This window comes from Labeo rohita, chromosome 9, assembly GCF_022985175.1.
Source record: "Labeo rohita strain BAU-BD-2019 chromosome 9, IGBB_LRoh.1.0, whole genome shotgun sequence".
Lineage (NCBI taxonomy): Eukaryota > Metazoa > Chordata > Actinopteri > Cypriniformes > Cyprinidae > Labeo > Labeo rohita.
In genome coordinates this window covers 33,804,721-33,817,898 of record NC_066877.1, presented here as the reverse complement: position 1 = coordinate 33,817,898, position 13,178 = coordinate 33,804,721, and the positions used below count along the sequence as shown (strand labels likewise).

General features: G+C 29.9%; 1 protein-coding gene and 1 long non-coding RNA gene across 2 annotated transcripts in view; one reads left to right on the top strand and one right to left on the bottom strand.

The window, feature by feature from the left end:
- LOC127171220 (potassium voltage-gated channel subfamily H member 7-like) overlaps positions 1–13,178 on the bottom strand; it is a 115,080-nt gene that overhangs the window by 46,932 nt on the left and 54,970 nt on the right. The window contains exon 5 of the mRNA XM_051119730.1: positions 7,410–7,621. Within this exon, the coding sequence (XP_050975687.1) occupies positions 7,410–7,621 (212 nt within the window). The remainder of the gene's footprint in view (positions 1–7,409; positions 7,622–13,178) is intronic.
- The window catches only part of LOC127171222 (uncharacterized), a 6,525-nt gene continuing 844 nt past the window's right edge, over positions 7,498–13,178 (top strand). Inside the window, exons 1-2 of the long non-coding RNA XR_007828478.1 lie at positions 7,498–7,627; positions 9,031–9,387. This is a non-coding gene — a long non-coding RNA (uncharacterized LOC127171222). The remainder of the gene's footprint in view (positions 7,628–9,030; positions 9,388–13,178) is intronic.

Genomic DNA, 13,178 nt, shown 5'->3' with positions numbered 1-13,178 from the left:
GTTGGTGATATTTAATCTGAAACAGTGACGCTGTTTGATGGTGAAAAAAAAGTACAAAAATAATAGTAATAATGCTGATTTGTGCACTTTCAAACTGAGATCCAAATACCTGGATTATTAAAAATATCTTCTAAAAATAGTTTATATTGCGTTAGTTGACAGTTGTCAGTCACACATCCACAAGACCATGTCATCATAATGCAGTCTGTGACAGTTTCACCGCGCCGCACATATTTCCCCACAGTTGTCATTTATTTCTTTCCGGCTGATGCAATATTTCATGGAAAGCACCAGCACAACTGAGTTCACATTTCACAAGCGTAGCATGTCAGGGAGCCTCAGAGCATGACATAAATATTCATTTATTTCTCTATAGTTGCACAGCACCAGCCGTCTCTGCTGTCAGAAGCACTCACATTACATATAGCTTTTTGGATTATAAAGTCTAGTTGTCATGCATCTCAGGTTGTTTCTGAAGTTATCAGAGCGCTCTGCTCAAGGACAAAACGCTTCACAACACTTCACAAAATTGTGTTTTTCACACACTGAAATATGAAATATGCTATTCATGTAACTAGATGTCCTTTGCCTAAATGCAATTCATGAAACGGAGAGTTCAGAATCTACATTCTAATTCTTACAAAAATGGAACAGGTTTTTTTTTGTTTGTTTGTTTTTTGCTAATAAAATTGATAAGAAACAAATATTGGATTTCATTCAGCAAATATGAAAATCTGTTATTTGCGTTGTGCATTGTTTTGTTTTTTTTGTGCTGTCTGCATTGTTTCTCTTTTTTTTTTTAAATATTGCAAAATGAAAGCTAAAACAAAAATGAAATTAAAAACAAAAACTTACAAAAATCAAAAAAGAAAAACTTATCGTTCCGTATATTATTTTATCGTATCCTACCCATATATTTTTTTTTTTTTGTATTTTCTTTATTTTTGTGGTAAATTGACACGGTACCGGATCTTTTTTTTATTATTATTATTTTTTTTTACATTTTTGAAACAAACAATAAAACATATTAATGGTTTATTCAAAAATGCTATGAAATTCATCATATTTTGTAGGAAAATGACTTGCTTGAGTAAAACAGACAGACTGTTTTTTTTTAAAAAAAATAAATAAAATAAAATAAATAATGTTGGATTTCATTCAGCAAATATGAAAATCTGTTATTTGCATTGTGCATTGTTTTTTTTTTGTGCTGTCTGCATTGTTTTTTTTTGTTTTTTTTTGCATTTATGCATTTTGCATTATTGTACTGTTTTAAAAATAATAAAGCTAAAACAAAAAAAGAAATTAAAAACAATTAAAAACTTTTTCCATTTCTTATATTATTTCATTGTATCTTACCCATATCTTTTTTTGTATTTTCTAGGCAAATCAAAACATTTTACGTTGCATATCAAGTAGTAAATTGACATGGTACCAGATTTTTTTTTTTAAACAATTAAATATATTAATGGTTCATTATTAATTTTTGAATGTCATAGTATGCTTTCAGCTGTAAGACACTGTGGCTAAAAAGCATGTTTAAATATGAATTAAATGTAGTTTGTGCTGTGTTTTAGTGCAGTAGTTTGTGCAATCTGCAAAGGAGCGGAAAAGGAGTGGAAAATGTTAAAATAGTCCATTTAATGTGACAGAACATCACAAAATAAGCAAAATCTGTCATTTAGATGCAGATGTAGCAGAAAACATCTGGCTCATGTTTGCATTTTCATCTGTCACTTCTATCAATAATTCTAACATTCAAATCAGGCTTAGGCATAAAAATAAAGTCTTCAGAATCATTCATACGTGTGTAAATGCGATGAGAATTGAGTTGTAATCTGACTCAGATTCAGACAGGAATCATGTTATAATAGCAGTTTTCCTGCTGATTAAGGGATAATGCAAGACTTAATCACCTTGCAAAAGGTTGTCAAAAGCAAAAACGCTACAAAATGCATCATATTTTGTGGGAAAATGAATTGCTTGTGTAAAACACACTACTGTTGAAATCCGCACCTTAAAATTGCTAAGAAACAAGTGTTGCATTCCTTTTAGCAACTATGAAAATCTGTTATGTGCATGTAGCACTGTTTGTTCCTGCTGTTTGCGACTCTCAGAGCTTGAATAGTCAAAGCTCCGTGATGAGCAATAGCACACGGCTTTCCTTTGCACTACAAAGGACTCAACTGGGGTTTCATTTCACTGTTTTGCAAAGCCACTGAACAGCAGAAGTAAAAGCATTAGGATGATAATAGTCTGTAATCCAGCAGTGTGTGTGTAATTGAGCTCTGAATGAACACACACACACACCTTACTGCAGGATTTAACCACCTTTGACAGTCAGCAAATGAGGCGTCTTTTCCTGATAAATACTTTATTAGAAATTATGACGGCGGCAGCAGTGATGAGTTGCCCTAGTCAATTTTTCTCTTTCTCTTCTAAGAAAGTGATGAATTATGTATCTTTTTTGCTCTCGTAGGCTCTCACACGTCCAGGCAGGTCGGGGAAGGTAATGTGAGAATCGCTCAGACGTGACAAGCCAAATGACCGCAGTGAACGAGTCGACGAGTCTGAAGTGAGGACTCGTGTCGTTTGGATGGGCTGTCATCGACTTCCTTCACGGCTGGTCAAGAGACGGACACGTTGCGACAAGGTTTGACCCAGTACTGCGTGTTATGGACGTGCAGCGCCGTGACTTTGACTTTCACTGAAGGATATTTACAGAAGTCACTAACCTTGAAGCACTGCCTACATAGGCAGCTACCTTCCTAGACAGCATGCAGATTTATCATTTGAGTTTGGCGTAGCATGTTGTTAAGCACATACAGTTGAGGTCAAATGCATGTTATTTTTTTAGTAGTACTGGCCTGAATAAAAATTTTCACACGAAATATGTTTACATATAGTCCACATAAGAAAATAATAGTTGAACTTTTAAAAATGACCCTGTTTAAGTTTACATACACTTCATTCGTATTACTGTGCTCAATGATCCACAGCTGTGTTTTTTGTTTAGTGATAGTTGTTCATGAGTCCCTTGTTTGTCCTGAACAGTTTAATTGCTCGCTGTTCTTCAGAAAAATCATTCAGGTCCCACAAATGCTTTCGTTTTTGTGTATTTGAACCCTTTCCAACAATGACTGTATGATTCTGAGACCCATCTTTTAACACTGAGGACAACTGAGAGAGTCATATGCAACTGTTAGGGGGCAGTCATGGCCTAATGGTTAGAGAGTTGGACTCGTAACCCAAAGGTCGCTGGTTCAATTCCCCCACCAGCAGGAATTGAAGGTGGGGATTGTGAATAAACAGCGCTCTTTCCACCTTCAATACCATGACTGAAGTGCCCTTGAGCAAGGCACTGAACCCCCAATTGCTCCCTGGGCGCTGGAGCAATGACTGCCCACTGCTCCGGGTGTGTGTTCACAGTGTGTGTGCACGTGTGTGTTCACTTCTCACTGCTGTGTGTGTGCACTCGTGATGGGTTAAATGCAGAGGGCCAGCACCTCACCATAGTTGACAATACGTTATCACTTTAACTTTTCACATTCACTTTCACTATTACAGAAGGTTCAAACGCTCACTGATGCTCCAGAATGAAAAACGATGCATGAAGAGCTGGGGTGTGAAAACTTTTGAACAGAATGAATATGTGTACATTTTTGACATTTTGCCTAAATATCATATTTTTTTCAATTTAATACTGCCCTTCAGAAGCTACAGAAGATACTTGCATGTTTCCCAGAAGACAAAATAAGTTAAACTTACTCTGATCTTTAAATTCCAAAAGTTTTCACCCCCCCGCTCTTAATGCATCGTTTCCTGCTGGAGCATCAGTGAGTGTTTGAACCTTCTGTAATAGTTGCATATGAGTCCCTCAGTTGTCCTCAGTGTGAAAAGATGAATCTCAAAATCATACAGTCATTATTGGAAAGGATTTACATACACAAAAATGCTGAAAAACCAAAGGATTTGTGAAACCTGAAGGACTTTTCTGTCTTTTCTGCTTTCTGCGGGCAGTTTAACTGTTCAGGACAAACAAGGGACTCATGAACAAGTATCACTAGACAAAAACTACAGCTGTGGATCATTCAAGTAACAACACAGTATTAAGAATCAAGTGTATGTAAACTTAAGTTCATCTATTATTTTCTCTTGTGGACTATATGTAAACATCTTTTATGTGAAATACCTTATTCAGGTCCGTACTAAATAAAAAATAACATGCATTTTATATAATCCTTCTTATTTTGGTAAAATAATTTTAACATTTTGCACATTCTGCAAGGTACATGTAAACTTTTGTCCTCAACTGTACAAACATTGTGTAAAAGAGCTTGTTTTAATTATGCTGCACTGGGTTAAATGATGATTTTCAGTATTAAACAAATTATAATAAGCTGAAGTTGGTAAAATGTTTTTTTTTTTTTTTTATTGACGTCTCTTCTGCTCACCAAGGCTGCATTTATTTGATGAAATATACAGTAAAATCTGTAAAATTGTGAAATATTATTACAATATAAAATAACTATTTTATATCTGAATGTATTTTAAAATGTAATTTATTCTTGTGAACAAAGCTGAATTTTCAGCATCATTACTCCAGTCTTCAGTGTCACATGACCTTTCAGAAAACATTCTGATTTACTGCTCAAGAAACATTTCTGATTATTATCAATGTTAAAAACACTTGTGCTGCTTCATATTTTTGTGGAAACCGTGACACCATTTGTTTTTGCAGGATTCTTGATGAATATTAAGTTCAAAACAACAGAATTTATTTAAAATAAAAGTCTTGTGTAACATTATAAATGTCTGTACTGTCACTTTTGATCAGTTTAATGCCTCCTTGAAAATTATTAAAAGAAACATACTGACCCCAAACAAATACATTTCAATACGGTATATGTACTAATTCCCAATATTTTTAAAGGGCTCTTAAAAGCATAAAATAAATGAATGTGAACGCTAACAGAGATATTATAGACTCCTCGGTTATGAACGCCTCACATTGATTTAGCGGAATAAAATCGGTTGTTTTTCCTTCATGTTTCTCAATAAGAGCCTCAGGTGAGGATGTGCTTTTGCTCTCTTTCTCCTCCATGGAGTCTGAGTTAATCAATGTGTCACGAGCGTAATCTGTTTGAAATATTGCACGCATCAAATGCTTCATGATTCCATTGGAAATCCAATAGTCTTGCGAACAGGCACAAACAAGCTGTAACAAATTCTCCTGCACTATATAGTCAACATTAAATGATGCTAACAGACATGTGTATGCAAATACATGCTAATGAGGATACTACTTAACCTCAGGGACATTAAGATGCGAGCAAGAATACAGGGCAACCAGCCGTAATTATTCAGAGTCCGTGTGTCACGTCCTCGCTTACCTCGACCATATTTAGCATCTTTTTCTGACACCGAAATGCATCAAAAGAGCATCTGAGCATGAAGATGGATTTTCTAGCACCTCTGGGAAATGGATCTCCAAATATTGGCAAAACACAATTCAGTAGCGCTGCCACAGTTTCTGTGTGAGAGACTCCAGTGTAAATTGAACTTTCCCCTTTAATCCATGAAGCTAGATGTGTGTTTGCACAATACTTCTGTTCCAAAAGCTAGCAAGTCGCCTATCTAGACAGTGTTTTAAGACATTATAGACTACTTTCAGGCAGCATTGCATGTGTTTTTTAATGGAGAAATACCAAAAAAAAAAAAAAAAAAAAAAAAAAAAAAAAAAAAAAGGTGGACGAAGCAATAGAAATGTTAATAATAAATACACTACTGACCAAAAATGTTAGGTTCAGTAATTTCAAATCAATGCTGTTCTTTTGAGCTTTCTATTTACAGTTTTTACTCAAATAATAAGCATAATATATTATTTTGAATTCGTTTTTATTTTTATTCTAGTTAAAATTTTAGTAATTTTGTTGAGTGTTTTGGTTTTTAAAATGTCTAGTGTTTTAAGTTTAAATTTGCTAAATGTTAATGTTTATTTTATTTCAGTTTTTTTTAATGGTTTTAGTTTTAGTTAACTATAATAAACCTGCAACTAACATGTGATAACATGTAAACATATAAACGTGCATAGTTATTATATAAAAATAAGCAGATTTATTGACTTTTAAATGAGGAGTCAGTAAGAAATTGATAAAGAAAAAGAAAATATATATATTTTTAAAGAAATTAATACTTTTAATAAGCAAGGATGCATTAAATTGATTAAAAGTGACAGTAAAGATATTTGTGTCAAAAAATTTCTATTTCAAATCAATCCTGTTATTTTGAACTTCCTCTTCACAGTTTTCAAACAAATATTAAGCATAATACATTATTTTAAATTTGGTTTTATTTGTAATTTTTCGTTTTTTATTTTTAAATTTTAAGTTTTTTTGTAATTATGTCAAGTGTTTTTGTTTTTAAAATATGTCTAGTATTTTAAGTTTAAATTTGCTAAATGTTAATGTTTATTTTATTTTAAGTAACAAAGTTTTTATGGTTTTAGTTTTAGTTAATTATAATAAACCTGCAACTAACATGTAAACACATAAACGTGCATAATTATTATAAAAAATTATAAAAGCAGATTTATTAACTTTTAAATGAGAGGAGTCAGTAAGATATTAATAATTAAAATAAAATTTAAAAATGTACAATTTTTTTTTTTTTTAAGAAATTAATACTATTATTAAGCAAGGATCCGTTAAATTGATCAAAAGTGACAGTAAAACATTTATAATGTTTCTATGTCAAATCAGTCCTGTTATTTTGAACTTTCTATTCACAGTTTTCACACAAATATTAAGCATACAACATTATTTAGAATTTTTTTATTTTTAGATTTTGTTGTTGTTTTTGTGATGTTGTTTTTGTTTTTAAAATATCTAGTATTTTAAGTTTAAATTTGCCAAATGTCAATGTTTATTTTATTTCATGCAACAACGTTTTTTTGTGGTTTTAGTTGACTATAATAAACCTGCAACTATTATGTAAACATATAAATGTGCATAGTTATTATATAAAAATAAACAGATTTAAAAACTTTTAAATGAGAAGAGTCAGTAAGACATTAATAATTAAAATAAAAACAAACTAAAAAATTTAAAATCAATTTTTTCCTGGAGTAATAATGCTGGAGTAATAATGCTGAAAATTCCGTTTTGATCACAGAAATAAATAACATTTTAAAATGCATTCACATAGAAAACAGCTATTTTAAATTGTAACAATATTTGACAATATTACTGTTTTTACTGTATTTTTAATCAAACAAATGCAACCTTAGTGAGCATTTTTGTCTTTAGAGTAATGTGCATGGACGATTCGTTCACAATAAGACCAGAAGAGTGTATAAAGAAACCAAATATGGTGAGTTTTGCATTCGTGCTGACTTCAAACAGTCTTACCTGTGTGACCTTTTCAGTGACGTTGTGTGTTCTGTCTTTGACCTTTGGTGCGATGATGGTTTTCTCTGAGGACGGAGGGGAAGGCGCTTTCTTATCGTTGGTTTCAGAGAAGTTGAGTGCGATGAGCGGGATCTTGTTGATTGTGCTGTATTTGTTCAGATTGGAGTCTGATGTCGATCCCAGCAGACTGGACTTCAGATGATTGAACGGACCTGAAGGTAAACAGTAAAGAAAAACCTGTGAATATCAAATGTCAGAAATGTTGTTTTGTTTATTCTCATTGATTCAGTTCTTATTCATTGGTTCAAATTGTCGATTTCATTTCATAGTTAAATTATTATTATTTATTTATTAAATGATTTTTAAAAAATTAACAAATGTTTAAAAATGTCCTTAAAGGTGTTCAATTTAAAAAACCAGAAGATGTAAGGCATTTCAGAGCAAATACTTAAATATTGTAAGTACAATATAAAAAAAGTGTAATGTATTAGTTATATCAGCCAGGCTTGATCTTGAATATTTGAATACATATTGTTTGCAAAATTAAATAAATATTTAAAAATGGTATAGTAAATAAAATATTTACATTAAAAAATATACTTATATAGATATAAATATATAGATTTTTTTTAATTCAGTTTAAAAATAAAATATCAATTTAATAAATTTCAGGGCAAATACCTAAAAATCATTTAAAAATCGTAAAAAAAAAAATAAATAATAATAATAATAAGCATAATATAAGTTGGTTATATCACCTGGGCTCGATCTTGCCTTAAATATTTGAATGCGTATTGTTTGCAAAATTAAATAAATATTTTAAAAAATGGTATAGTAAATAAAATATTTACATTAAAAATACATTTAAAAATATAAAAAAAATTGTACTTTTTAAATTCAGTTTAAAAATAAAATAACAATTTAAATAATTTCAGGGCAAATGCCTAAATATCATTTTAAAAAATCGTTAAAAATAGTATAATATATGTTAGTTATATCACCTGGGCTTGATCTTGCTTTGAATATTTGAATAAATATTGTTTGCAATATTACATAAATATTTAAAAATTGTATATTAAATAAAATATTTACATTAGAAATAATTTTTTTTAAAAAGTTAGTTTTTTTATTCAGTTTAAAAACAAAATAACAATTTAAAACATTTCACGGCAAATACTTCAATATTCTTAAAACTGTTTTTTAAAAAAAGTTTAATATATGTTAGTTATATCACCTGGGCTTCATCTTGCTTTGAATATTTGAATAAATATTGTTTGCAATATTAAATAAATATTTAAAAATGGTATATTAAATAAATATTTACATTAAAATACATTTAAAATATTTATAAATGTAACTTAACAGTGTTACATTTGAATTAAAATACCATCATCTGAACTGTAGATGTGTGATTTTACTGAAAGAATCAGGATGTTTAGTGCATTTCAAGCTTGCCGTAAACAACATCATCCATGCCTGAAGCAAACATATGCAGTTCTGTAAGCATCCGTTAGCAATCCATGTGCAATGTAAAAGAAAAATGCTAAATAACAGTAAAGCACAAGCTCTCTTGGCATACAGCTTTAACTCTGATTAGAGAAATGTCCTCCAAAACTGACAGAGGCCGTGCTGGTTAACAGCTGATGGAAGTCATTCAGCATGCAGCATTGATCTGCTGTCCCGATGCATCCGTCCCGTTCAATGGGATGTCAAGAGGAACTGCCTGTACAAGTCTGAATCACAACTGAGCCATTCCAAACCACCTCAACGCAGGAAGGTCCAGACTAGAGCTTTATTGAAATAGCAGCAAATGTTCTGTATGATCTAATCAAGACATCAATAACAGCTGAGAGGAGAAATCAGGCTGAAAATGGATAATCACGAAACGGCATGACGCCCCAGACGCTCTGATGATGCTCTGATCTGAAGTCTGAAGGTGCTTTTGAAGAAAGATAACGGGTTTGATCTGGATTTTTAGGTATGTTGATTTAACCCATCCAAGTTCTGATTATAACAGGAGTGTCAAACTTTATTTTAAGTTGAAAACTGGACTTAAAGTCGCCATTTGCTGGCTGAAATTGTTATTTGTTAAAATGTGGTCTAGTTATGGAAAATATGATCGTCTAAAGATTATTAAGAAGCTGCTTCAGTATGAAGACAAGTTAGAAATAAAAAGTGTTTTCATTTACAGACAGGATTTTCTCTCAAATTTAGAAAGCATAGACTTGTTATATTTTTACAAGGTTTTGCAAGGTTATTGTAACTAAAACTAAAACCTGAAAAAATACATTTGTTACCTGAAATAAAATAATTATTAACTGAAATAAATTATAAAACATCCTTACACTTATTTTATTTCAGCAAGTTTCTAAATTTCATTTAGTTTGTCAAAGTACTAAAACAACTAAAACTAAAACTGAAATAACCCTGATAAACATTAACAAAATTACCAAAAAGTGAAATGAAATGAAAACGGAAACATTTAAATAAATACAACAAAATAAAAATGTAATAAAAATTAAATTAAGTTAAAAATAATTTCAAATATTCCCAAAACCTATAATCTCAATGATACTAAAATAACTTTGACAGACATTAACAAAATTACTAAAATTTAAATGAAATAAAAACTAAAATATTTCAATAAATAAAATAAAAATGTAATAAAAAATAAAATTAAATGAAAACTAATTTAAAATATTACTAAAACCTATGATCTCAATCTCAGTAAAACAAAAATAACACTGATAAACATTAACAAAAATACTAAAATTGAAATGAAATAAAAACTGAAATATTTAAAAATAAAATAAATTGTAATAAAATTGTAATAAAAAATCTAATTAAATGAAAAATAATTTCAAATATTACTAAAACCTATAATCTCAATCTCAGTGATACTAAAATAACACTGACAGATATTACCAAAATTACTAAAGTTTAAATGAAATAAAAACTGAAAAATAAAATAAAATAAAAATGTAATAAAAAATGAAATTAAATGAAAACTAATTTAAAATATTACTAAAACCTATAATCTCAATCTCAGTGATGCTAAAATAACACTGACAGATATTACCAAAATTACTAACATTTAATGAAATAAAATCAAATTAAAATGTAATAAAAAATAAAATTAAATGAAAAATAATTTAAAATATTCCTAAAACCTATAATTTCAATCTCAGTGGTGCTAAAATAACACTGATAAACTAACAAAATTACAATAAAATAAAAACTGAAATATTAAAATAAATAAAACAAAGATAAATAAAAATAATTTAAACTATTACTAAATTCAGTAAATTAATAAACAGTTATTTTAAATACTGCTAAAACCATCTCAATCATCTCAGTCTTAGTGATACTAAAGTAACACTGATAAACATTAAATCAGTTTTTTGTTACGTATTATTGCTTTAAGCAAATCATAATTCGCAAAACTATAAATTATCAATCTATTATACAAAACTTGTCAAAGTTTTATATCAAAATTGCTAATAAATTTCACAATTTCACTGATCAAGCTGACATTACCGGTACTGTAAGAAGACAATAATATGAAATGATTGTGAACCTGCTATGCGTTTTTAAGCATGCAGCAAGCAGAGACGGTTCTTATGCATTCCCACACAATACAGCGTTACCTTTCGAACCGCGTCCATGGTCTGTGAGGAGTATAGAGATTAGAAAAAGAAAATGAGCAAAGGCTGCTTTGAAGAAAACATTTCATTGAGAGAATTCTTCTGAAAAATGAAAGCATTCATGCTTCTTTTACATCTGATAAGTGCCAGCAATAGATAATTTCATATTTTGGTTCCTTTAAAATGACTCTAATTGAAAATATCAACAAAACGGGGCAGGGAGAAGGTCATTAATTATGTTGCTATTATAATTGCCATTTCTTGCTGTTAGATGTGATTATCATTCATCAATGCAATCACTACACTGGAAAATTATACATTCCTGTCTACATTCATCGTGCAAATAATGCAGAAGCTAATGCACATTATGATGGTTGAGTTCATCAGTTGCACAGCTTAAATGCACTTTGTAATTCAAACTATTTTTTGGTGTAAGACAAGGTTTATATCAGGGTAAAGAAAATGACTTCAGAGATCCTATTGCATTTTCATCTGCTTTAAAATGTGCATTTAACCAAAATAATACTTAGAAAACCCTTTTATCACATCTTTTACTAAAAGTCTCAAGTGTGTGTCACAAATGTTTTTTAATTATTTATTTACTCATTCATTCATGCTGTTATTCCATATTACAGAACAGAACCAGTTAAAAAACAGATGTAATTCTATAATATTAGAATATAATTATATAAAAAAATACAACATTTTAATTACAACATTTATATATATATATATATATATATATATATATGTATGTGTATATATATATATATATGTATATATATAATATGTATATGTGTGTGTTCATTTGAAGAACAAAAAGAGAAAAAAATTTAAGTAATAAGTACACTGTGTGCAGAATTATTAGGCATGTTGATATTCTGGTCATATTTTTTTTCCAAACACATTTTACCAATTCCAAACCACATCAGTCTTAGTTAAGGCTTGACCATTGGACAGTGAAATGCTTGTTGAGTCTGCATGGTCAGAAAAAACAGGTGGAGAAGAAAAGATGCATGTTAACTGCAAAAGAATTAGGAATTAAGGTGAAGAATTAGGTGTGACACCATCAGGAACCGTTTAGTCTCCAGCGCCACCATTTTCCAGAACTGCAACCTACCTGGAGTCTTCAGAAGTGCAATGTGTCTTTAAAATCTGCCAGATTTTAGAAGATAAATTCTTGAATCAGAGGTACAAGAGGATGTGATGCTTGTCCTTCAAGAGTCACTCTCAACTTATCTGTCTCTAAAGCATATAAAAAAACTGTCTTCATGTATTTCACAAGACGTCAGCTTGTTATTCTTATTAAGTCAGGGGCATTTTTTAGGATTTTTTACAAGCAAAGTCTCTGAGAACCTGACACATTGTACTTCTGAAGACTCCAGGTAGGTTGCAGTTCTGGAAAATGGTGGCGCTGGAGAACTGGAAACGGTTCCTGATGGTGTCACACCTAATTCTTCACCTTAATTCCTAATTCTTTTGCAGTTAACATGCATCTTTTCTTCTCCACCTGTTTTTTCTGACCATGCAGACTCAACAAGCATTTCACTGTCCAATGGTCAAGCCTTAACTAAGACTGATGTGGTTTGGAATTGGTAAAATGTGTTTGGAAAAAAAAATATGACCAGAATATCAACATGCCTAATAATTCTGCACACAGTGTAAATAAAAACCAGTTAAAAACATGATTTAATTAGATAATATTATAATATATTTTCAATAATTGATAATAATTAAAATTATAAAACGAATGATCACAATTACAATTTTCACAGGAATAACTTCCATTTTAATATATATTAAAATATTTTTTAAAAACCTAAAAAACTAAATATTTATAATAAAAATTTATATAATATTTACTTTGAACAGTATTTTATTTACTCATTCATTCATCCATTTATGTCATTATTCCATATTATATATACATATATAATATATATTAAAATATATTAGCAAAAGAAATATTTATATTTATAATAAAAAATATTTACAATAGTTAGTTATTTACCTTTAATTGTTATTTATTTTATTTATTTATTCATTCATTCATTTGTGTGTGTGTGTGTGTGTGTGTGTTCATTTGAAGAACAAAAAGAGAAAAAAAAAAAAATAAGTAAATATA